The 27884-nt window shown below is 39.2% G+C and overlaps 2 protein-coding genes across 2 annotated transcripts; both read left to right on the top strand.

The window, feature by feature from the left end:
- The first annotated feature begins 534 nt into the window (after positions 1-534).
- On the top strand, positions 535-6566 carry LOC123428764 (probable trehalose-phosphate phosphatase 2). The gene is made up of 9 exons (XM_045112918.1): positions 535-669; positions 774-845; positions 917-1039; positions 1124-1180; positions 1265-1366; positions 4295-4372; positions 4460-4600; positions 4686-4801; positions 6413-6566. Exons 1-9 carry the CDS (start codon positions 658-660, stop codon positions 6564-6566), a joined length of 855 nt encoding a protein of 284 aa, XP_044968853.1. The 5' UTR covers positions 535-657.
- An 8-nt stretch (positions 6567-6574) lies between these two features.
- Positions 6575-8227, top strand: LOC123430808 (transmembrane protein 205-like). The gene is made up of 3 exons (XM_045114647.1): positions 6575-6755; positions 6858-7080; positions 7881-8227. Exons 1-3 carry the CDS (start codon positions 6589-6591, stop codon positions 7965-7967), a joined length of 477 nt encoding a protein of 158 aa, XP_044970582.1. The 5' UTR covers positions 6575-6588; the 3' UTR covers positions 7968-8227.
- The last annotated feature ends 19657 nt before the right edge of the window (positions 8228-27884 follow it).

The raw sequence follows: 27884 nt of genomic DNA, 5'->3' as shown, positions 1-27884 counted from the left end.
TGCTTCACACTAATGTCTGTAATACGCCTATATGGTTCCTTATTTTATTATGTCCTTATAATTCTCTGGTGTAGCAGAGTAGAGGTTAACCTTTTTTGAGCCAAAGCTTCCAGTATTTGCACTAATTCTATGTGGTCTTTGGTGCAGCGCTCACTGAACATACTGATGTATAAGTCAATTCTAACAAATAACTCTTTGCTTTGTCATGATGGCGCAAATACATCAGGTTTATCTACACCTAGAACCTAACATTGGATTCTTTTTGCTTGCATGTCAACACTACCGAAAATGTCGATGACACCGCATAGTTATGCAATTAGTTTTGTGAGAAATAATATGATAAACTACTGGAACTAATAGGATAAACTATAGTAGTATTGTTGCATTGGAACACATGATTCTCTGGTTGGAATATGCTTGCATTCAATATCAAGAATCCTGCACCACAAAACATATGTTTGTGATCTCTATATGGAGTTAAAGGGAATCCACGCACCATTAAATGATTTCCATCTTTTCGTTTTGTAGGTGAATTATTCTTCTGCTTCAGGCTCCTTTGAGGCAATTACTGAGCTTGCCCGCGGTAAAAGATTGGCATTGTTTCTTGATTACGATGGAACTCTTTCGCCTATTGTGGACAATCCTGCAAATGCAGTAATGTCTGATGAGGTTTATTTTTAAACCTTGCTCCACATACAATTTAAACTGTCATCTCCACGTACGTGTATATCGGTGAATTATCCATTCAGCTTTCTAAAGATCTGTTTTCATAGATGCGTGCTGCTGTGAGGCATGTCGCATCACTTTTCCCGACTGCAATCATTAGCGGAAGATCTCGTGACAAGGTATGTTGTTATATCATTTGCCTCCTATTTTACTCTATATTTCTTCTACCTGACGTTTTCTGTCCCTTTAGGTATTTGACTTTGTGAAACTAACTGAACTGTACTATGCTGGAAGTCATGGAATGGACATCATGGGGCCTATTAGGAAGTTTGAGTCCAATGGCCACCATGTTGAATGGTCCACTGATTCAGAGGTGAAGCAACTTTCTTGATTTTGTTCCAACACGATCTTTTCTTCTGTTTCAAAATTTTGATTGTTCACTTATTTTCACTCGCAGGACAAAGAGGTCAATCTCTTCCAACCTGCAAGTGAGTTTTTACCTATGATAGCTGAGGTATGTATCAATGTCTAAACTCTAAAGATTACGGTGCCATGTTAGAACATATAGTTCAGGTTGCTCACCTTGGTGGCTTGCCAGGTGTTCGAAAATCTTAGCGAGAGTATAAAGGACATCGATGGTGCAAGGATGGAAGATAACAAGTTCTGCGTGTCTGTGCATTACCGGAACGTTGCACCACATGTAATTCTACAACTAAGAGTTCCTTTCAGTTTCATACTAGCAAAAGGACCCGTGCGTTGCAACGGGGAAAAAACAATTATAATCTCCAATGATGTTGATCATATTATGTCTTTAAAATTTTAGGACATTTCTTGAAATGCATGAACATTTTTTGAATTAGCAACATTTTTTTCAATTGCACTCAAAAAATAACACACACACTTTTTTTTAAATCATGAACTTTTATTGTTTTCACCAACATTGTTCTCAAAATTATGAACATTTTTCTGAATATGCGAATATTTTTACAAAAATCCTGAGCATTTTTTGAATTCACAAACATTTTATTTTTTCTTCAAACTTTTATTTCAAAATTCCCAGTTTTATAAATTGCAAAAGTTTTTCAAAGTTCTAAATTATTTAAACTAAAAAATAGAACAGAAAAATGAAAATAAAAAATGCGACTAAAAACAGAGGCACGAACTGTTTTTAAGATTTTTACACGGACTTTTGTTTAAAATCGTTGACTTTTTTATTTTATGGACATTTTCTCAAAGTTTAAACATTTTTTATATGGAAACATTTTTCAAAACTCCTGAGTAGTTTTTGAATTCTCAAAAAAAAAATCTTTTTTTTAATATTTTATTTCGAAATTCTCAGTTTTTTAAAATTGAGAAAAGTTGTTTGAAGTTCTAAATTATTTAAAGTAGAAAAAAATGGAACTGAAAAGAAAAATAAAAAAATTAAACTAAAAAACAGGCGCCCACGCATGGGCCGGCCCAAACAGGTGTGCTGCATATTTTTCCAACGCCTAGAGCGTAATATAGGAGGTGCCTACATGGGCCGGTCCAGTCCGGAGATTTTTCCTGTTTGAAACGTTTTTTATGACTTATAGGTGGCATTGGTTGGTAATTTTAGTCAACTTTAAGGGCAATTTGGATGACGTACGAAAGAAGCACTATTTGCTTTATTAGTACTAGCAAAAGAGCCCGTGCGTTGCATCGGAAGCATATACAAATAAAACGTCAGACCCTAGTTGAAACATCCCCGATGTACGCATCTCAAATTCAGCCCCACGAGACAGGGGATAATTTTTCGTTTATCCTTTAAATGCACCTTCCCGCTGTAGTTATTTAGGCTTCTTGTTGATATTTTAGGAAACATGTGATCCTATATATACTGGTCGAAATCTGTATAAAAGAGCGAGGCGGGATTACGTAACATGAAAAAAAAGAGGTGCATCCTTGCTGCTAATAAAGAGAGAAAAGGTTCCTAAAAAAGAGGGAGAAGAGGTGCATCCTTGCTGCTAATAAAGAGAGAAAAGGTTCCTAAAAAAAGAAAGAAAAAAAGTGTTGGAATGGAGGTGCATCCTTGCTACTAATAAAGAGAGAAAAGGTTCCTAAAAAAAGAGGTGCATCCTTGCTGCTAATAAAGAGAGAAAAGGTTCCTAAAAAAAGAGGGAGAAGAGGTGCATCCTTGCTGCTAATAAAGAGAGAAAAGGTTCCTAAAAAAAGAGGGAGAATAGGTGCATCCTTGCTGCTAATAAAGAGAGAAAAGGTTTCTAAAAAAAGAGGAAGAAAAAAAGTATTGGAATGGAGGTGCATCCTTGCTACTAATAAAGAGAGAAAAGGTTCCTAAAAAAAGAGGTACATCCTTGCTGCTAATAAAGAGAGAAAAGGTTCCTGAAAAAAGACGGAGAAAAAAAGTGTTGGAATGGAGGTTCGAACATAGTCCTCCTTTGTGGAAGCCAGGCGCTCGAGCCACTACGCCAGAGACATGGTTACGATAGAAGAGGATCTCGGGCTTTAAGAATCGGGTCAGACAGCGGATTTGACAGAAAAAAATCGAATCGTTTTCCTCACTTATGGGTGGCATAGTGGGTAATTTAGGTCAACTTTGAGGATAGTTTTTATGACGTAAGACAGAAGCGTTAGTTGCTTTATTATTAGGGAAGACTAGCAAAAGGACCCGTGCGTTGCAACGGGAGAAAAACAATTATAATCTCCAATGATGCTGATCATATTATGTCTTTAAAATTTTAGGACATTTCTTGAAATGCATGAATATTTTTTGAATTAGCAAACATTTTTTTCAATTGCACTCAAAAAATAACACACAAACTTTTTTTAAAAATCATGGACTTTTATTGTTTTCACCAACATTGTTCTCAAAATTATGAACATTTTTCTGAATATGCGAATATTTTTACAAAAATCCTGAACATTTTTTGAATTCACAAACATTTTATATTCTCTTCAAACTTTTATTTCAAAATTCCCAGTTTTATAAATTGCAAAGTTTTTCAAAGTTCTAAATTATTTAAACTAAAAAATGAAACAGAAAAATGAAAATAAAAAATGAGACTAAAAACAGAGGCACGAACTGTTTTTAAGATTTTTACACGGACTTTTGTTTAAAATCGTTGACTTTTTTTATTTTATGAACATTTTCTCAAAGTTTAAACATTTTTTTATATGCAAACATTTTTCGAAACTCCTCAGTAGTTTTTGCATTCTAAAAAAAATGTTTTTTTTGAATATTTTATTTCGAATTTCTCAGTTTCTTCAAATTGAGAAAAGTTGTTTGAAGTTCTAAATTATTTAAAGTAGAAAAATAAAATGGAACTGAAAATAAAAATAAAAAAACAGGCGCCCACGCATGGGCCGGCCCAAATAGGTGTGCTGCATCTTTTTCCAACGCCCAGAGCGTAATATAGGAGGTGCCTACATGGGCCGGCCCAGTCCGGAGATTTTTCTGTTTGAAACGTTTTTATGACTTATAGGTTGCATTGGTGGGTAATTTTAGTCAAGTTTAAGGGCAATTTGGATGATGTACGGAAGAAGCACTATTTGCTTTATTAGTAGGTAAGATTAGTAGGTAAGACCAGAAACAAATTCTCTTTTTAAAATGTTGACTGGGCACTTATCTTCTCTGTTTATTGTTTCTTAGGACTATGAAACAGTTCATCAACGTGTAACTGTTGTTCTGAAGGACTACCCTTGTCTTAGGCTTACCCATGGGAGGAAGGTGAATATTATGCACAATCACTAGGCTTTGTATCAAATTATTTGTTAATCATAGCATTGTTTTAGTCAGCTGCATTCTTAATTGAAGGTTCTTGAAGTTCGCCCTGTCATTGACTCAAACAAGGGGAAAGCTGTGGAATTTTTGCTTGAATCACTTGGACTAAGCGAGACTGACGATGTTCTTCCCATCTATGTTGGAGATGACAAGACTGACGAAGATGCATTCAAGGTAAGTCACGCCTCTGGTTTGCTTGCTTAACATACATTCTTTCAACGATGTGAGGTGTATAAAGGTGTCTTCTTGGCGCATTTAGGTTCTGAAGGCAAACAACCATGGCTTTGGAATTCTGGTTTCATGTGTGCCCAAGGACAATGATGCCTTCTACTCCCTGAGGGATCCATCTGAGGTACATATATTTCTTTATCCTCTGTATCTCCCCTCTATACCTAATAATAAAGCACATATTGCTTCTGTGGTACGTCATTAAATTTACCCCTAAAGTTCGCCAAAATTACCCACCAATGCCACCCGTAAGTGACAAAACCGATTCGTTATTTGAACTTCGACTCGGCTCTTTCTAAAGGATATGCTTTCCGTATTTTATCACAAGTACAAAGCTAGCTGAACTTGTTGGGTGCTCTCCCTCCTTGGAGACCTAGGTTCGATCCCGGTCGCGGCCAAAAACCCTTTTTGTTCTTCTATTTCGCAGTTTTTCTATTTTTTTTCTTTTGCCTTTATTTCGATAAACTTTGCACAAATGTTAATCATAGATTAAAGAAATATCAAATTTATAGACAAAAAAGTTTCCATATATACAAAAAAATGTACAGTGCGTATGGACAATAAATAATATATTTTTCTTTTATTTTGAAAAATATTAATCATGTATTTAAAAAACTTTAAATGTGCATAGAAATTTTTTCCGGTGTATAAGAAAACATATATACAAAAATATATAATGTGTATGGAACAAAGTAGACATAAAAAATAGAACTTTTCAAAAATGTTAATCGTGTATTTGAATAATGTAAAACATGTATAGAAAAAAATGTTCATGATGCATACAAAATATGTAAAATGTGCATTAAAAAATTAGGCATCAAAACTCAATAATGTTTCTGATGTCACACGCAAAAAAATGTTTCTAATGTATAAAAAATATACAATGTTGTTTATACAAGCTTTACGTAAACAAATGGCTTAGCTTTGATTTTTCATACAAAAAATTGTACAGTGCAGATGGACAATAAATAATATAATTTTCTTTTATTTTGAAAAATATTAATCATGTATTTAAAAAACTTTAAATGTGCTTAGAAAAATGTTTCCGGTGTATAAGAAAACATATAAAAAATATATAATGTGTATAGAACAAAGTAGACATAAAAAATAGAACTTTTCAAAAATGTTAATCGTGTATTTGAATAATGTAAAACATGTATAGAAAAAATGTTCATGATGCATACAAAATATGTAAAATATGTATTAAAAAATTAGACATCAAAACTCAATAATGTTTTTGATGTCACATGCAAAAAAATGTTTCTAATGTATAAAAAATATACAATGTTGTTTATACAAGCTTTACGTAAACAAATGGCTTAGCTTTGACTTTTCATATATATAAACTGTTTTGCAAATTATTATTTTTGAAATATCGATATTCATACGCAACCTGGAACATTTTGTATGCATGTACTTATAAATTGATTGTTTTCGATGAAGATGTCTAACATGTTTGCAACCAAATTAAGACTTTACTTAGATTACAAATGCAAACTCATATATCAGCAAGATAAAAATAATGTTCTTATGCATATGCTATCATTAATTAACAAAACATACTTTGCCATTTTCATCATAATTCAAATAATGTTCATGCATTTCAAGAAATGTCCTAAAATTTTAAGAGCATAATGTGATTATCATAATTGGAGATTATGAATTTTTTTTCTCCTATTGCAACGCACGGGCCTTTTTTGCTAGTGATGAAAAAAGCAAGAGCACAAAGATCGATAAGCCTTCCGTCACTGTTCGCAGGGTGGCCCACGAGTCTGGCATGGCACATACTAAAGGCGGCTACGTGTTGGTCCACAGAGTGAATTCAAAAACTGTTCGACAGGAACGTATAGCTCCAAGCTACGAATATGAAATCTTCACCTTCTCTCAGCCAGGGTGTAGTATGATTCAGTAGTCCAGCTATGTGGCTCCTTGTGATGGCCGCCTTCTTCTTGGCCAGCGCCGCCGTCGCCTTCGGCCCTGAAGGCCTCCTCGGCAGCTCTCCCGCCACGACGGCGGTGAAGACGGCCCACCTTCTCTTCTTTGCAACATCCTTGGGCGCCACCGTCTGGGCCATCTTAGCGAGTGGCATAATCATGTTCCTGTACGTACAAATCTCTATGCATCGCTACCCTCGCCGGCTCTTCACGTTTATCTGAGTTTTTCTTCTTGTTCTTCATCTCTGTGGTTTAATTATCTTGGGAAGCCACTTGCCGAGGCACATGATGGGAAGGCTGCGCGGGAAGGTCTTTCCGGCGTGCTTCACGCTGAACGCAACGTGCACGGGCGTGTCCGCGGCCGCGTTCGCCTGGCTACACTATCCGTGGAAGGCGGCACCGGCGGTCGAGCGCCGGCAGCTTGGGCTCCTTATCGCCACCATCGGGTTCGACCTCGCCAACCTGTTGCTCTTAGCGCCGAAGACCCTCAAGGTACACTGATCGGCATGCATGCCTGCATCTCATGTATTATAGTTTTCATCCTATAGTGATATCGAATAGAGAAGTTCTGCATATATGCACACATATTTGACTAGATATTTCAGCGGCGACTATGGACTACGATAGAAATAACACTTGTGGTGAAAATAAAATAAAAAAATAACTTCTATAGTTAGATTGAAGATATGAGCACATATATTTAAGTATTATACTGCAAGTTTGTTGCATTTGGGAGAGGTGGTCAGGTGGATATTCTCCATTCTCCATTAACAAGTTACAAAACTTCCAAAAAAATTTGGGCCATCCATCTCTAATCTGACGACCATGAGTTGGATTATTTTCCTATTTTTCCATCACAAGCGTTGTTTCCCACATGTAGTCGTATCCCAGATGTGATCACATCTGAGAGGAGAATTATGAGAGACCATGCGTTGGGGACCCTAGCCACATGATTGAGCAAGCATGCGACAGATACTAAACAGGCGAGATTCGTTAAGTGCGTTTTTCCTTTTCTTGGGTTTCTGCATTGATGGATGGAATATAAAAGACATGTGCGTTCGGTTACTCCAAAAAGCAACCATTTGCTTTCTAGATGTGTTCCTCTGCAAGTTATCCGAATTATACTGTAATTAAGCTGTTTGACTTATATATGGTCTGAAAGCGCGTTTCAGCCTTCACATTTTTTTACGTCCACTTTTAAAACACTTTTGACGATTCAAATTATAACGTCTCTGTTAGAATTGTTATTTTATTGTAACTTGCTACCTCCGTATATGGTGCCGCTGTTGCAGATGATGCATGAGAGGCACATATTAGAGAGGGCCCTTGGCATTGGCGAACAGGGGTCCATCGATGGCTTACGTACTACGAAGCACTGATACTTCAGAAATTTGTGTATCGCCGTTCAGTACTTCGCCGATACTCCGATACTTCAGATACGCTTTCGATACTCGTATTCCCGAAGTATCGTCATTTTCAATTTAAAAGAAATGGCTATACGCGTATCCTCAAAGTATTATCGCCGTTGTGTATTGCCCATGCCTTGATGTATCGTTGATCTGTTCATATAGGTAGTGCATGTGGACTGTACTACTGTATTAATTGATAAAAATGCTTGTTAAGGATGTTGCTTGTGCAATTCATTATTTGGCCCACTCGTGTAATCCAAAGTTGCTCTTTATATATGTTTGTCATTTGACAATCTTAAGTTTTTAATTTAAAAAAAAATATTAATTTTATATTATCATGTTAATAGATATTACAGCCTAAATTATATTGTGATAGTCTATGACCGATTGGTCGTATTATTCATTGATGATAATGAGATTTTAAAATGAGAAACAATAAGGTATGTAAGTAATTAGGCAACCAGTGGATCGGTATTTTGTTATCATCTCATACATTTATTATGTTACTTTTTATTGCATGTTATTTTATCATTATTTATATATGCTTGCCGTATCGCCGAATTGCTGTTTTTAGAAATTGCCGTATCCCGTATCGCCGTACCCGTATCGGCGTATCAGTGTTGCCGTATCGGTGCTTCGTAGCTTACGTAGCAATGTGCGGGCGGCCAAGAGCGACGCCGCCCTTGCCGCGGCCAACAGGAGGTTCTTGATGGCTCACATCTCATCGGCGATGGCACTTCTCGCATTTATTTCCGGGCTTGTTGCCCACTCGTGGTACCTTGCCGGCAAGCTCGCTTTGTGAATTAGACTATCTATAGTGGGAGTAACATAAATGGTAACATCATATATACTTAGACGAAATAGATGATGTGGAAAGTAATTAATGAGAAAAAAGAGACATGTGGTAATATTATATGTTACTAACGGTATATTTAACATCATACATATCAAGACAAAATGAATGTACAACCTAATAAATAAAATGTTAAATAAAATGTTGCATGACATTTACTTTCCATTATTAGCTAGTAACATAGACTAGTAATATATGCATGTTAAAGTTACTCCTCACTATTGGTAGTTTTTGTTGTGCTTGCTGCATGCATGCACATCGGGGATGCACCTGTGGACATTGCATGCCCAATAAAATTGGTTCAAAACACAGGTGCTCTTTTCATACGTACATGTTCTAAATAATTATGATATCAAATTGATATTTTATATGTTTAATACTAATTTATGGTGTATTGCGGAGGCAAGAATTTTGCCAGCTACTCTATTAACATTGATTTGTACTCTGTGTAACATAAAAGTTATGTCATTTGATTTGAATTATCTATTATGAATATTGGAAGGCACTTACGTATGTTATAATTTTATATCAAATAAACTACATGTTAATGGTGTAACTATAGGACAGATTTATTATTTCAAGAATCTGTAATAACCATATATTACGAGCTGGATGAGTAAATCTTATGCGAATGAAAGATAATAAAGCATTTAGATTTACTAGCAAAAGGGTCCGTGCGTTGCAACGGAGAAAAAAATAACACACGCTTTTAATCTTTTATAATCATTTTGATTTATTAAAATAATAAGCTAACTAACTAATGTAGTCAGTCCTATCCTATTTTGTTGAGAAATCAACCCGTCCATTGTTAATTCCATCATGATGAGAAATTGAGGGGAACAAGCAAAGCAAAACAAAGAGGCTACGTGAATTGATCAAGGGACTATTATCTTATTTCACTCATGGGGTAGAGAATGTGGGATGAGATGACAAACTGAAGGTGGTGTTCCATTCTCTCTCTCTACAACAATGCAATCTTACATTCAATACATTCATTCATCAGCAAACAAATTTCCACAAAACAAAATTTCTTGTCGGTGCTTGGCACACGGTTGGATGCATGGGGATGGGATCTCACCAGATGATGAGTTCCTGCCGAAGGAGGGGATACGATGAGGGGAGCAAGGGTTAGGCGCCTCTATCTGGTCATAAGGAGTCGTCGTTGTCGCGCCATAACCTCGGAGTTCCCCGTGTGAGCCATGGAGGCCCGCCTCCACCTGCAAGTACTTCGCTCCGCCGCGCCTTATCCGCGCGCCGCCGCTGTTCTGCATCGAGCAAACACATCATCCCAAGTCGTTGTAGCTGTCGCGTTGATTTGATCCAGAAGCTATGCTCGAGCGCCGAAACAGGGGCAGCAAGCGGGCAGAGGTACGACCACGGAGGCGGGCGGGTTGAGATCGACAGCAGTGGTGGTTGAGGTCGACCGCGACGGCGAGTGGTGTGGTGGCGGCCTGGGCACAGGCCAGGGTGGACCAGGGTCGACGCGATGCGCTCGAGCGCCGCAACGGGGGCAGTGAGCGGGGAGAGGTACAGCCGCGGAGGCGGGTGGGTTGAGATCGGCAGCGGTGGCAGTTGAGGTCGGCCGCGACGACGAGTGGTGTGGCGGCGGCCTGAGCACAGGCCAGGGTGGCCCAGGGTCGACGGGAGGAGGCGATGCGTACGGGTATAATTTTTGCAGCGAATCGTTTTTTCTTTTTGCGTTGCAGATAAATGATGGAGCGCGGGTTGAATAACAAAAATTACAGGAGCTCTTTTATAAAAATGTCGTGGTGGGTGTTCCGACGGAAGCAATAGCCGCTTTATTATTAGGGGTATAGATATAGACTAGTAAACATGCCCATGCGTTGCACCGGGATAAAATTATATTCCTTTAACGCAATATAAGTAGGGCTGAAGACTCCACTGATCCGAGTTCTGTAGTTCAACATGCTATCTCACCCGTGCCTCCACTTGGCTACTTCAGCATGAGTTATAGACATTTGGGCTTACATTTACATATTGTAAAGGTGGAGTTGTTTTTGGTAAATTTAAAGTTAGAATGAGGACTAAGTAAAATTGAAATAGTTATTCGCTTTGCAACTATAGCAAAAATGCCCTTGCGTTGTTACGGGTTGATTTAATTTATTTATTTTGACCATGAAGAATTTAGTCAAAGCCCGATCTTTGTTTTGTTTCTACTATCCCATTTAGAATTTTCATTCTCAAAACCATGGGGCAAAAATGTGAAGAACCATACTCATTTACTCCAGCGGCACCTATATTCGAAGACGAGTCGTTCATAGAAGAGGTTTTAAGTGGAAGAAACAAATGGTAGAGGAGTTACGGTTGGAGAGGAAGGGGCACATGGAGGACTTCAGTAGGATGGCTATTTTCTTGAGTTTGAAGCATATTCTTCAAGATTTGAATTACTAATTCAAAGGATTTTCATATATTGTTTAAAATATGATCACTCATCTATACATGTTGTCTTTTGTGTGACTTAATAAGTACGATTATGTAGATTGGATCGTCGATGTCTATTTATAAATCATATCATATCGGCACATTAACCATCATATATACTCACAATAAAAATGTTGTGCATGTAGCATGTATATTGAGTTATTAATATTAAACAATAAAAATGTTGCATAATTCGTTGGGTGTCCACGTATAAATGCTCATGTTGTGTGTTTGTGTGTGTGCTAACCGTGAAGTCATCGTCGTATAGATGCACTAACTTCTTCTTCTGTTGGGATATATGCAGGGTTAACCATCGCAATTGAATCTTTGCATGGTGTGTTGCGCTTCAACTCACGGTTAGCTGCAATTTGCTTTATTCTAGCTTTCTTTTGTTCTGGTTGCATATTTGCATATTTTTGCCTTTCCCGTTCACATCGTTTTGACTTTTGTGTTGGCTCCATATTTGCATATTGCTTCCTCCCTTGTGTGCATTTTTTTTGCAACTGTGTTGAATCTTTATTTTTTTTGCTTTGCTGATAGGCTTCACTACGCTTTTGTAGTTTTTTCTGTTTTTCTTCATTGGTCATCCGTGCATACCGCTCCCTGTCTTTTCTTCTTCTTTGTTCATTGGCATCCATGACTGGATATTGTGACCCCAATTGCTTGCCTTCATGAAAGATTTTTCTATTGTATGAATATGTCATTTATTAAAACTAAAATTAGAGTATGCATCATAAATATAACATATGAGGTGCCTATAAGTTACAATAAGTACGCTGGATTTAGAATAAAAATTAAACATGTTTATATAGTGTTGTGTTATTCCTAGATCCAATTTAAAAAAATAATAAGAAAATGAGATTGAAGTAAGAACACTAATATATACATGGTACTTTTTGTCTAACTTCACTACGACAATGTAGATCAGCCGTCTATAAATATTGAAAAAAACATATCACACTGACATTAACCGTCCTAACGAGTTATTAGCATTGGACAATAATAATATGACGATGTAGAACAAACGTCTATAAATAAAAAAGCATATCACATCGGCAAAATTAACCATCCAAATGAGGTACTAACACCGGACAATAACAACATCATACACACAACACTTTCGTTGAAGTTATTTTACCTGGACGCAATTGTCCCTCCATATAACGTTCAGCATGTCCAACTTCAGTGAATTTAAGCCTGTCATCTTCTTTCTTGTCCGGAACAAGAACTTCACTGAGATCAGACTCTATGGCCATGACTTGTAAGTCTTTATGGTTTAGCGTCGATGGTTTATCTCGCAATCGGTGTATATAGGTGAGGCTTCCACAACACTGTCACCTCCGATCACCTCTTCACAGTCTCCTCATCAAGAGATAAAAGAATAGTTTAGACCTCGTACCATCGGCGCGAGAGAAGGACGTGTCCGGAGGGGGTGGATTCTGCTGGTTGTACTATTTATTAGAGGAAGGATTAACCATGGCCGGGTGTTTTTTGTGCCTTTCACGGCAAGATGTGGAGACGTATTTGGAGAACAAACATATATGTGCACGTTCTCGTTATGCAGTCAAAGATTTTTATTGGTCAACAAACATGCACGCTAGCTAACACACGTTAGGTAATTTATTAAAGAAGCATGTCAGGTAGTGTAGAAGAAACCAGAGAACAACATCGTGTGGAGTATGGACTGCGTCGTCGCATGCCTTATCTCCTCGGTTTCTCGCCAAGTTTATGTCCATACATATATGTCGACCCATGACCTCCTGGAACACGCTGCCGGCGCTGCCGCCTACTGCCCCACGGCCTTGTGGGACACGCCGCCTTTGCCGCCTGTCGTCGGGATCCCGCCCGCAGCTCGACCACAGCGTGGGGATCCTCTCCTCCGCGCATTCCTGCCTCCCTCAAGGCGGAGCTGGCTCTGGCTCTGTCTCTCCTTCCTCTCGAGGCTTCAGCACTGATGTCCACTCTATCTCCTCAAGCTCGAGGTCGCTGCCATCTTTGTTTTCTTCATACTGGCTCTCTCCTTCCGCTCAAGGCCGCTGCCGTCTCTGTTTTCTTCAAATTGGCTCCTTCCTTCTTAGAGATATTTTTCTCTGTTGGTCTCGCTTTTTGGCCTTGGACTGTTTGATTCTTGTAAGTCGAGAAGGTATATAAGTTGCTAGGATTTGATTGTAAAAAACAGGGTGGGACTATTCTTTACCTAATAATAAGGAGGCTATATAAAAGAGTCCAAAATTTTAACACATGAAACTACAGTATCTTTCTAGCGGCCCATAAGAGAAATTTAATTTCCGGCCCATGGGACGTTGAAAGTTGCAGACTAGATTGGAAATCATGACGTACGAAACTTGACAGTGGATGTGGACGGACGAAAATACGGACGAAAATCAGGAGGTAAGAAGCGATAGTCTCTTTATTATTAGCATTGGACAATAATAATATGACGATGTAGAACAAACGTCTATAAATAAAAAGCATATCACATCGGCAAAATTAACCATCCAAATGAGGTACTAACACCGGACAATAACAACATCATACACACAACACTTTCGTTGAGTTATTTTACCTGGACGCAATTGTTCCTCCATACAACGTTCAACATGTCCAACTTCAGTGAATTTAAGCCTGTCATCTTCTTTCTTGTCCGGAACAAGAACTTCACTGAGATCAGACTCTATGGCCATGACTTGTAAGTCTTTATGATTTAGCGTCGATGGTTTATCTCGCAATCGGTGTATATAGGTGAGGCTTCCACAACACTGTCACCTCCGATCGACTCTTCACAGTCTCCTCATCAAGAGATAAAAGAATAGTTTAGACCTCGTACCATCGGCGCGAGAGAAGGACGTGTCCGGAGGGGGTGGATTCTGCTGGTTGTACTATTTATTAGAGGAAGGATTAACCATGGCCGGGTGTTTTTGTGCCTTTCACGGCAAGATGTGGAGACGTATTTGGAGAACAAACATATATGTGCACGTTCTCGTTATGCAGTCAAAGATTTTTATTGGTCAACAAACATGCACGCTAGCTAACACGCGTTAGGTAATTTATTAAAGAAGCATGTGAGGTAGTGTAGAAGAAACCAGAGAACAACATCGTGTGGAGTATGGACTGCGTCGTCGCATGCCTTATCTCCTCGGTTTCTGGCCAAGTTTATGTCCATACATATATGTCGACCCATGACCTCCTGGAACACGCTGCCGGCGCTGCCGCCTACTGCCCCGCGGCCTTGTGGGACACGCCTCCTTTGCCGCCTGTCGTCGGGATCCCGCCCGCAGCTCGACCACAGCGTGGGGATCCTCTCCTCCGCGCATTCCTGCCTCCCTCAAGGCGGAGCTGGCTCTGGCTCTGTCTCTCCTTCCTCTCGAGGCTTCAGCACTGATGGCCACTCTATCTCCTCAAGATCGAGGTCGCTGCCATCTTTGTCTTCTTCATACTGGCTCTCTCCTTCCGCTCAAGGCCGCTGCCGTCTCTGTTTTCTTCAAATTGGCTCCTTCCTTCTTAGAGATATTTTTCTCTGTTGGTCTCGCTTTTTGGCCTTGGACTGTTTGATTCTTGCAAGTCGAGAAGGTATATAAGTTGCTAGGATTTGATTGTAAAAAACAGGGTGGGGCTATTCTTTACCTAATAATAAGGAGGCTATATAAAAGAGTCCAAAATTTGAACACATGAAACTACAGTATCTTTCTTGCGGCCCATAAGAGAAATTTAATTTCTGGCCCATGGGACGTTGAAAGTTGCAGACTGGATTGGAAATCATGACGTACGAAACTTGACAGTTGATGTGGACGGACAAAAATACGGACGAAAATCAGGAGGTAAGAAGCGATAGTCTCTTTATTATTAGGTAAAGATAGATTGAGAACATTGAATTTTTTTAGGTCAACCTGGGCATTTTCGGGCTCGGTCAGGAATCAGACCCAGCTTATTAAAGCCCAAGGTAAAATGTCAAGCGTGGACCTAGCCCGAAGCCTAAAATTTGGAATTCCCTATACACCGCTAACTACAGGAAGTAGTCGCTGCTTCGCACACGGCGGTCCATTTTGGTGGTTTCGCTTCGCGACATAACTATGATAGGTATCGAACGGGCCACCTCTTGTAGAGGTACAGGCGACGCGCCACCGCGACTGAATCGTGGGCGTGAACAAATAGCAACGTGAAACATAAAGAAACTAAGGGGGTGTTTGTTTCCTGGGACTTTTTGGTGTAGGGACTAAAATGTCTTAAAAAGTCTCATGTGAAACAAACAGGAGGGACTTTTCGGAACTAAAAGGAGGTATTTGGGACTATTTGAACAAGTCTATGTGGGAGGGTCTTTTTGGGACTTTTTGACACTTTTTCCAACAATGCCCCTACTTTTAGCATGTCATTTAATAACTACTACTACATTACTAAGGGTAACATAGTCTTTTTGCATGTCATTTAATGACCTCTAGTCCCTATATAGTCCCTGAAAACAAACGGATAGGGACTAGAAACTTTTAAGTTGGGACTAAAAAAAGTCCCGGAACTTCTGAAACAAACAAGGCCTAAGAGCGGCAACAAAACTTAAAACCATTCCCGGAAACTTTTGTTCCTTCTACTGGTTTTTTCAGTTTTCTTCATTGTCTCATTTTTCTTCTTTCTTTTTTCTATGTTTTTTTTTCTTTCGTTTTTTATATTATTTCTCCTTTTTATGTTTAAGCTTTTCAAAAAGTACAAATATTGTTTAGAATTTTCAAAAATGTTCGTGTAGTCAAAATCTTTTCATAATTCTGAAATAATTTTCATATTTTCAAAATTTTGCACAAGTTAAAAAATGTTCCTGTTTTCAATTTTTTTTCAGAGTTTGAATTTTTTTACCTTTATATAACAAAAGTACAAATATTAAAAAAAATTATGATTTTCTAAAAACGTGCCATTATCAACGTACTTATGAATTTCTAGTTTTCTGTCTCCTCAAATTTGAAAACTACTCAATTTTGGAAAATCGTTTTTTAAATAATTTTAGGAATTTAAAATAAAATAAAATTCTGTTTTCAAAGGTTGTTCCCAAATTTCAAAAAATGCTCTTGTTTTCAACTTTGTTCACCCATTACCAAAGTTGATTTGTTTTTGAAATTCTAGGACGGTTTTTGAAACAGAAACATTTTTATGAAAATCATGATTCTTTTTTGAGAATGTGACTAATTTTTTAAACACAAAATGTTTATGAAAATTATGATCAAATTTTGAAAATTACTTTTTCCAAACATTAACATTTTTATGAAATCTTGATTTTTATTTAATGTCAACATTTTTTAAATCCCTGATTTTTCGAACAAGGAAGTTTTTAAAAAACCATGCAGTTTTGTTATTACGAGAACAATTTTTGAAACACGAACATTGAAAGGACGTAGATGTCGCCTAGAGGGGGTGGGGTGAATAGGCGCTTTAAAGTAATTATGGTTTAGGCTTGAACAAATGCGGAATAAAATTAATGTTTAATTTGTCAAGCACAAAACCTAAAACAACTAGGCTCATCTATGTGCACCAACAACTTATGCGAAGCAAGACAAACAACTAAGTGATAGCAAGATATATGACAATAAACAATATGGCTATCAGAAAGTAAATTGCATAAGTAAAGGGTTCGGGTAAGAGATAACCAAGGCATGCGGAGACGATGATGTATCCCCAAGTTCACACCTTTGCGGATGCTAATCTCCGTTGGAGCAGTGTGGAGACACAATGCTCCTCAAGATGCCACTAAGGCCACCGTAATCTCCTCACGCCCTCGCACAATGCAAGATGCCGTGATTCCACTAAGGGACCCTTGAGGGTGGTCACGGAACCCATACAAATGGCAAACCTTGGGGGCGGTCACCGGTACCCGTACAAATTGCTCGGGGCAATCTCCACAACCTAATTGGAGACCCCGACGTTTGCCCGGAGCTTTACACCACAATGATTGAGCTCCGAGACACCACCAAGCTTCTAGGACGCCAAAGCATCCACGAAGAACAATATCTAGGGTACTAAGTACCAAAGGTAAAGTTTCTCAAACTTCACTTCCACGTATCACCGTGGAGAACTCAAACCGATGCAACTAATGCAATGGCAAGAACACACGAAGTGGACAACTCCCTCACACTCAAATGCCTCCACAACACCAAAAGCTAAGGATAAATATAAGAGGAAGAACAAGGAGCTCACAAAGAACTCCAAGATCTAGATCCAAGGGGTTCCCCTCACACAGAGGAGAAAGTGATTGGTGAAGATGTGGATCTAGATCTCCTCTCTCTTTTTCCTCAAGAATAAGCAAGAATCATTGGAGGGATTGAGAGTAAGCCAGCTCTAAAAAGGTCAACAGTGGGGGAAGAACATGAGATCAACGGATCAGCAAAAGCCAAGGGGGAAGAAGGACCCCTTTATATAGTGGGGGAAAGAATCACACCGTTACCCTCACTTACAGCCCGAGCACAGTGGTAGTACCGCTGCCCCCAGCGGTACTACCGCTCAGGGAGGAGCGGTACTACCGCTAGCCCTGGCGGTGCTACCGCTAGAGAAAGTCTTCGCAAAAAGTCTGACGGAGAACAACCGCTCAGAGAGAGGTCCTACTACCGCCCACCGGGAGCGGTACTACTGCTTCTAGAGTGGTAGTACAAAATTACTACCGCTCCGGGGGCGGTACTACTGCTCTCGGGGCTAAATAACGCTACAAGAGCGGTACTACGACTGGCACGAGGAGCCATACTATCGGTGGATACTAAAACTGCTCTAACTTTCGCATACGGACTCCTAATTCAACGAAACCAAGTTTGTTGGAAAGCTAACGACATGGGCTAACACAATCTTGATAGAAATATCAATAAGAAGAAAGTGAGAAAAGGCCCATAATAAAATGGTGAGAACCTTTCTTCGAATAAGACCGGTAAAAACTCCCAACATCAAAAACATCATAGAAGATGCATATGGACTCCGTTTTCGATGAACTCGAGCTTGTCATGAAGATGACCATAAGCTCTAAAACTCACAAAGAGAAACACCAAACAAGAACCAAGAAGTATGATGCAAGGATGCAAATGGTTTGAGCTCTCAACGAATGATACGATCAAGTTACTTACTTGAGAGCCCCCCTTGACAGTACGTCGATCTATCCTAAAACAGAAAACCTATCAAGGGAAAACCTATAGCTTGCAACTCGTCCTCTTGAGCTAGATGATGATGATCTTTGCTTCCTCAAGATGGACTACCTTTATTGATTGCGTTGGCTTGATGAAGACTAGTTGATTGCTCCCCCATACTCACTATGGGTGATCCACTCTTCAACATATCTTCACAAGTCCATTGCCACCACAATGGACGGCAAGCTTTAAGCATGGTATATGTGTCCCACTTGAACTTGCACACCACAATCTTGATGACGATCACCACTTGACGTCATCCTTCATGGTTTGTATGAGATCTTCCTTTTGACGCAAGCCCATGGAAACACACCTAACCCCCACATAGAACTCTCACGAAGACCATGGGTTAGTACACAAACATGTAATGGACAATACTTACCATACCATGGGATCATTTGATCCCTCTCGGTACATCTTGTACGCTTTGTGTGTTGATCATCTTGATTTACTCTTTGTCCGACGATCTTGATCAACCTTGTGTCTCTATGACCATTCTTTGGATAATAACTTCAATACCATCTTGGTCATCATATAAACTCCTTGAACCCAACAGATGGACTTCAAGAAGTGCCTATGGACAAATCCTATAAATATAGCTTAAGGCAACCATTAGTCCATAGGAATTGTCATCAATTACCAAAACCACATATGGAGAAATATGCTCTAACAATCTCCCCCATTTTGGTAATTGATGATAACCACTTAAAGAGAGTTTATATAAGGAAATAAGCATAACCAAGCACACACATGCAAAGCAGTAATGCATGCGTACAAGATGTAAATGCTTATGCAATAAAAGCAAAACCCTCTAAGCATAACCAAACTAAACTCTCTAAACTTCTCCCTCATTGGCATAGATTGCCAGAATGGACAACAAATTTAGAAAGCCAATATAGTAGGTGGTCCTCCAAAAAGTGTATACTTCTCAACAAATGAGTGCAGAGAAATACACATATACAATGATAAGAAGTTGGAGGAAAACGAACTATATCGAGGACCCAAAGATTGCAAATAAAAGGATTGTATGCCACAAAGACATAGAAAAATAGAGGCAAGCAATCAAAAGATACCAGATGGAACAAACAATCATATGGTCCTTCGAACCACATGAATAAAAGATATTATGATAAATGCAACAGAGTGTTTTATCAAAACTAGAGAAGCTCCCCATGATTTGTGCACTAATAAGAGATTTTTGTATTTGATACAAGTGCACAAAATAGGATCGTTGCTCCCCAAAAATTAAAAAGACACACAACGAGTGCAAGAAGATAGATGAGACAATAAGCATATCACTTGCACAAAATGAATGTTGTGCAACATGTAAAAGAAGCAACTTAAGAATAGGCTCAACCAAAATAATGTGTGTGAGTCAGGGCAAAGCTCTTGAGAATACTAAGATAAGGATGAGCATTACTCATCAGCATAGTCTCGATGAAATGAGAAACAAAGTGCAAGACATATCATCCCCCCCCCCCACACTAGAAAATGGGTTCACAAGCTTACTAATAAACAAAATAAGAACCAACGCTTGTGACAACCCATGGTGAAGATAGGAAATAAGAACCTTGTCAAGAGGAGGGATACCAATCGAAATGGCAAAACCCTCATCAAGACAAGCATGAGGAAAAATAATCTTCACGGCCAAAGAGTGCATCAATATGTAGGAATATAAGATACGCACTCAAGACAAATCCTTTCACGAAACCACCAAAAACTGAAAAAGTAAATGCAACGGTGGACGTGAAAGAAAAGAGGATATCAATTAGAGATGTAACTTCTCTCATGTGTAAAAGATTCTAAGTAGAAGATAATCATCATGATATATATCCACAAAGAAGGATATACACACGAAATGGTTAAAAGAAGGAACAAACAAGATATCCAAAAGGAAGTCATAAATATATCAATAAGATATTTGCTTGGAAGCATAACACATGGCCTAATATTTTCTTATTGTACAATATGAACTTCCAACATACGAACATCAAAGACATCCCAACTAGCAATAAGACATCATCGTTCGGATGCTTTGAGAAAGGAAACAAGTACTACAAGAATGAATCAAGAGATTCATGCAATGATGCAACATGGCCAAGAAAAGACATGTTGGGCCTTTGCAAGAAATGAATGCATGAAATAGATACTTGTTACTAAGACAACATTGCGTTGATGTAGTAGATAGTTGTTCGTTGATCATCCTAACTTGGCTCCAATAATCACATCGTCTCAACACCTTCCTTGTAGGTGAGCCGAGCATCCAACGCATCTCCAATTGTTCCTGGAACAACAAAACAAACAAAATGGTGCCCAAACTCATTGGGACCAAAGAGTTAGAAAACCAACAATACATAGGACAAACTCCACATACATATGTGCATATAGTTATGAATTTGAATTTCATGCACACTTTAGCCAATTTATGACAAGGTGAAGTTTCCCCTATATATTGGGTTAAAGAAAGCAAGCAAGCAAAAGAAGCTATATATAGTAAATATGCATGCTCAAGGCTTTCAAGAATCAACTCAACACAGAGTTGATAGGACACCAAAAGACAAGGTATCAAGTGATAATAAGATACCAAACGAAAAACTATCACTTGAAGGATATCAATTAAAAGATACCTCAAGGAATGAGATATCCATTGACACATGCCAAATAAAAGGAAACAAGATACCAATTGAAGGAAAACAAACACGAGGTATCTAGTTTCCAAAAGAGAGATAGGTTCCAACAAACCAAACCCTCGACAAATTTTCATGATGGCACAAAGCATCATAAAGAGCAAGACTTACCTCCCATAAACACGCACTTGATGGGGGCTCAAAAGATGTTATGATAAACGAATAAAGAGAGTGTTCTAAAGAAAATAGGATAGCTCCCCCAACGGAAGTGCATTATATAGAATTTGCATTTAAGTACAAAATGCACAAGATGGGATCCTCACTTTATCTATATCTATAAAACACTAGACATGATAAAATAGATCCACAAGAGAGGCAAGGAAGACAAACGAAACACAAAATCCAATGTAAAGATGATTAGCAATTTCTACCACATGATGGGAATACCAATTGTCAAGGACAAGAAGTATTTTGGAAATAATACTCATTGGTAGATCGCAAATATATCCAACATCATCTTTTACCCCTAAAACACAAGCAAATGACACTTGTAGAGATAACATGCCTCCTAGGAACAAGATAATTCACAATATCAACACTAAGTGGCAATACCTCAAATGTACACATCTTCCAGGCTTGTAATATGCACATAGCATATTACTCCCCCATAATGTGATAACCCAACAATATTAACAAGTGGCAAATTAAACCAACAAGAGTTAATTAATGGACCATATAGAATTTGAATTTCTCATGAGTAAGACATACCACATACAAAGTAGATAATCTTGAAATATCAATACTAAGTGGCATTCCCCATGTATACACATTTATAGTATTATGAGGTGTGCAAAGCACATCACTCCCCCACAATGGGATAATCCATTAATCTCTCACAAGAGCCAACAAAGATACAAACAAGATGCCAAAAGGCTCAATACAAGACTCACATGTACATGATGTGCAAACCAACATACACATACTCGATTACTCAAGATAAGCAAGTTGGAAGCACAACATATACAAACACATGCAAGTTACAAAACCATAACATGCAAAGGGGCAAGTAACTAAGAATGTAAACAGTTTAAGTACAAGTTACCGTAAGGACGAACATTGGATATAAGATAGAAACTCAATAATCCAAATGACTTGGCTTGAAATAATATGAATGATGAAGACCCCTTAATTATTCATTATGTATCCAAGTCTCAAATGTCCTCCACAAACACCTATCAATCAAGTTTGAGCTTGTTGGTCCCCAACCACGTTGGGTCCTAAGAGGTTAGTCACAATAGGCTTGGCAACCCAAATGGTACTTTTCTTGACACCACTTTGAGTACCAACAAACTTGGCAAACACATTGCCAACCTTATCCTTCCCAAGAGAATAGATATCATCAATAATTATTGGGTTGGATAAATTAGCTCTCGTGCAAGAAGAAGCAAAGTGACCCTTCTCATGACATAAGTAGCAACATCTACCCTTTAATTTCTTCCCTATTGATGTCTCAACATGACGAGTGTTGGCTTGGGTCTTTTTGGGAAGGGGCCTTTCTTCAACTTGTATTTGACTATGTGAGTGCACTTGTGGCCTCTTCCCTTGTTGCTTGTGACTTTGGGGCTTATTCTTTAGTGGGCAAGATCTAACATGGTGCCCTTCAATTTTGCACTTGAAGCAAATAATCTTGGCTGAATTCTTGACTTGTTCTTGGCCCTTCTTCTTGAAGATTTTGGACTTATTCTTCTTGTTGGAGTTGAATCCAAGTCCATATTTTTCATTTGGGGATTTTTGCCCACACAAGACATTGTTGAGTGTGGACATTCCTTCATGACTCTTTTCCAAGTCTTTCTTCAAGGAAGTGACTTGGGCCTTGAGCTCTTTGATTTCCTCTACATGGTTAGTATCAACACAAGTACTAGAGGAAGTATAAGCTTCATTGTTAGAGCAACAAGGCATGGAAAGTAATTCATCACAAGATGCAGCAACATTATGAGTAGATGAATTACGAGGACTAGCACATGGCAATATAGCTTTTTGACTAGAAGTAGTGCTAATGTCCACATGAGGCTCACTCGATGTTACCTTGGTAGTAATAGCCTCATGAGCTAATTTTAGAACATTATGGGATACTAGAAGATCATCATGAGAGCTTGTGAGCATTACATGACTTTCTTCCAATTTCCCACAATTACTAGATAGCAACTCAAGTTGAGCCCTTAGCTCAACATTCTCCTTTAAAATGGATGATTCACAAGAAGTAGAGTTAGTAGCACAAGCATCATTATTAACAATAAGAGGAGAAGGCAACTTGGCAAGCTCTTTAGCATATGAAGCTTCAAGTTGAGCATGAGACTCGGTGAGTTCGATGAGCGAACTCTTAATAGCCCTTGAGCCATTTTCGAGGTGCCCATAGTCCTCAACGAGTTTAGCATGTGAAACTTCAAGCTTATCGTTTTTAGTTGTAAAATCAATAGCCACCTCGAGAGCTCTATCATGGGATTCCTTTAATCTAGATAATTCTATAGCAAATGTTTCCTCCAGAGATTCCTTGATGGTTTGTTCATTTTCAAGAGCTTGAGGTAGCTCCGTGATCTCGTTAGCGTAATCACGCTCATGACCTTCCATTATCTCAATGGTGGCCTCATGCTCTTCGAGATGAGCTTCCAAATCCTCAATGTATTTCTTGCCCTCAGTGGCAATAGACATGATTTCCAAGAAGTTGGAACAAGCAAGTTTATTTTTATAAAGAGATTTAAAAATCATTTCACCCTTAATTTTTAAGGATGCAATAATATCACTCTCTTCATCATTATTCTTATCCTCATTATCATCAACATCATCATCATGAGATACATTGGGATTCAAAGTAGGAGATACGTTTGAAGCCTTAGCCATAAGGCAAAAGTGAGTAACAATAGATGATGATGTAGGATCCCTTGAAGCATCATTCAAGGCCACATCTTGTTCCATGGAGTGATGAATTTCCTCTACATTGTTAGCACAATGACTCGAGGACATATATACATTTGTATCATGGCAACAAGATATAGGAAGCATATCATCATGAGATTTAGTCAAGCAGTTTTTACATGATATGCAAGGACTATCAACACAAGCATGTAAAACATTTAGAGTGCTTGAAGTGTTAATGCCCAAAGATGAAGCATTGCAATAATATAGTGATGAAGGATGATCAACAATAAGCCCCTATCATCATTGTAATGATCTCCACTACTCACCATATCATTACCTTCTGGCAATCCACATGTAGGTGAAGTAGATGAAGTTGAGAAGACCACACGACCGGAGGTGGAGGGAGAACAATCATTCCCACAGATCTCGGACATACCATATTTATCTTCAAGCTTTGTCCACAACTCATGAGCATCCCGGAATGGCATGAGTTGAAATATAACTACATTGCTCAAAGCATCAAAAAGCACATTAGAAGCTTGAGCATTGAGATAAGAGTTTTTCTCATCCTCTAAATATATATTTTCAGAATCCTTTGGAGGAGAAAAACCCATATCTACAATTCGCTCCAAGTTTGGGTCCATGACCCTAAAGTGATTAAGCATGCGAATTACCCAAGCATCAAAATTTGTGCCATCCAAACTAAAGTGTCAAAGAATCCAAAACCCCTAGTCGACATCCTTACTCTCTAGGAGGTTAAACCTAATAATGAGAGACCTAGCTCTGATACCAATTGAAAGGATGTGAATGTCGCCTAGAGGGGGGGTGAATAGGCGCTTCAAAATAATTACGGTTTAGGCTTGAACAAATGCGGAATAAAACTAACGTTTAATTTACAAGCACAAAACCTAAAACAACTAGGCTCATCTATGTGCACCAACAACTTATGCTAAGCAAGATAAACAACTAAGTGATAGCAAGGCATATGACAATAAACAATATGGCTATCAGAAAGTAAATTGCATAAGTAAAGGGTTCGGGTAAGAGATAACCGAGGCACGCGGAGACGATGATGTATCCCGAAGTTCACACCCTTGCGGATGCTAATCTCCGTTGGAGCGGTGTGAAGGCACAATGCTCCCCAAGATGCCACTAAGGCCACCGTAATCTCCTCATGCCCTCGCACAATGCAAGATGTCGTGATTCCACTAAGGGACCCTTGAGGGCGGTCACCGAACCCATACAAATGGCAAACCTTGGGGGCGGTCACCGGTACCCGTACAAATTGCTCGGGGCAATATCCACAACCTAATTGGAGACCCCGACGCTTGCCCGGAGCATTACACCACAATGATTGAGCTCCGAGACACCACCAAGCTTCTAGGACGCCAAAGCATCCACGAAGAACAATATCTAGGGTACTAACTACCAAAGGTAATAAGCTTCTCAAACTTCACTTCCACGTATCACCGTGTAGAACTCAAACCGATGCAACTAATGCAATGGCAAGAACACACGAAGTGGACAAGTACCTCACACTCAAATGCCTCCACAACATCAAAAGCTATGGAGAAATATAAGAGGAAGAACAAGGAGCTCACAAAGAACTCCAAGATCTAGATCCAAGGGGTTCCCCTCACATAGAGGAGAAAGTGATTGGTGAAGATGTGGATCTAGATCTCCTCTCTCTTTTCCCTCAACAATAAGCAAGAATCATTGGAGGGATTGAGAGTAAGCAAGCTCTAAGAAAGTCAACAATGGGGGAAGAACACGAGCTCAACGGATCAACAAAAGCCAAGGGGGAAGAAGGACCCCTTTATATAGTGGGGGAAAGAATCAGACCGTTACCCCTACTTACTGCCCCAGCACAACAGTAGTACCGCTGCCCCCAGCGGTACTACCGCTCAGGGAGGAGCGGTACTACCGTTAGCCCTGGCGGTAGCTGTACTACCGCTCAGGGAGGAGCGGTACTACCACTGCCCCTGGCGGTACTACCGCTAGCCCCTGGCGGTACTACCGCTGGCCCTGGCGGTACTACCGCTAGAGAAAGTCTTCGCAAAAAGTCCGAGGGAGAACAACCGCTCAGAGAGAGGTACTACTGTCCCGAAGCGGTACTACCGCCCACCCGGAGCGGTACTACCGCTAGGGAGCGGTAGTAAAAAATTACTACCGCTTCGGGGGCGGTACTACTGCTCTCGGGGCGGCACTACCGCTACAGGAGCGGTACTACCGCTGGCACGAGGAGCGGTACTATCGGTGGATACTGAAACTGCTCTAACTTTCACATACAGACTCCGAATTCAACGAAACCAAGTTTGTTGGAAAGCTAACGACATGGCTAACACAATCTTGATAGAAATATCAATAAGAAGCAAGTGAGAAAAGGCCCATAAGAAAATGGTGAGAACCCTTCTTCGAATAAGACCGGTAAAAACTCCCAACATCGAAAACATCATAGAAGATGCATATGGACTCCGTTTTCGATGAACTCGAGCTTGTCATGAAGATGACCATAAGCTCTAAAACTCACAAAGAGAAACACCAAACAAGAACCAAGAAGTATGATGCAAGGATGCAAATGGTTTGAGCTCTCAACGAACGATACGATCAAGTTACTCACTTGAGAGCCCCCCTTGACAGTACGTCAATCTATCCTAAAACAGAAAACCTATCAATGGCGAACCTATACCTTACACCTCGTCCTCTTGAGCTAGATGATGATGATCTTGGTTTCCTCAAGATGGATTACCTTTATCGATTGCGTTGGCTTGATGAAGACTAGTTGATTGCTCCCCCATACTCACTATGGGTGAGCCACTCTTCAGCATATCTTCACAAGTCCATTTCCACCACAATGGACGGCAAGCTTTAAGCATGGTATATTCGTGTTGGCCCACTTGAACTTGCACACCGCAATCTTGATGACAATCACCACTTGACGTCATCCTTCATGGGTTGTATGAGATCTTCCTTTTGACGCAAGCCCATGGAAACACACCTAACCCCCACATAGAACTCTCACGAAGACCATGGGTTAGTACACAAACACGTAATGGACAATACTTACCATACCATGGGATCATTTGATCCCCCTCGGTACATCTTGTACGCTTTGTGTGTTGATCATCTTGATTTACTCTTTGTCTGACGATCTTGATCAACCTTGTGTCTCTATGACCATTCTTTGGATAATACCTTCAATACCATCTTGGTCATCATATAAACTTCTTGAACCCAACAGATGGACTTCAAGAAGTGAATATCGGCACTGCTATTTCTTGCTTCCTGTGAGCTGAATGAGACGCTCGCCTGAGGCCCCGCCTAAATGGGTTGCACCAGCACAGGAGGAGCGCTGGCTCTGAGCGTGCGGTTCTTTGTTTGTTGATATCATGTTCTTGGCATCTGAAAACATGTCCCACGATTCAGACTTATGTTTGCAACATTTTCAAAAAAATGATAATAGTACAATGTAAAAGAGTTCACACAATTTAGAAAAATATCTGTACCATTTTGAAAATGATTATACAATGTAAAACAATGATTACACAATTTAAAAAAAATGTTGACATGGTTTAATGAAAAGAAATATCAATCAAAAAATGTTTTTTACATTAAACTAATGTTTATACAATAGGAAAAAGTATTCACGAGAGAGGAAGATGAATGACAAGAGCTGACATATTAAGAAAACTGATGCATACCATTAAAAACCATGTCCGTGAGCTTCAAAAACAATATTCACATGTTTCGAAAAATTGTTCACATTTAAATAGAACATTAAATACGGTGTAAAAATGTTCATGTAGATTAAAAACAGCTTCACAACATTCGAAAGATGATCAACGTGTATTTCAAAAAAGAGTTTAACACTGACTAAAAATTGTTCAAACATGTATGTAAAACT

The sequence above is a fragment of the Hordeum vulgare genome, chromosome 2H, assembly GCF_904849725.1.
Source record: "Hordeum vulgare subsp. vulgare chromosome 2H, MorexV3_pseudomolecules_assembly, whole genome shotgun sequence".
In the NCBI taxonomy this organism is placed as follows: Eukaryota; Viridiplantae; Streptophyta; class Magnoliopsida; order Poales; family Poaceae; genus Hordeum; species Hordeum vulgare.
This window is presented reverse-complemented; position numbering and strand designations above follow the sequence as displayed.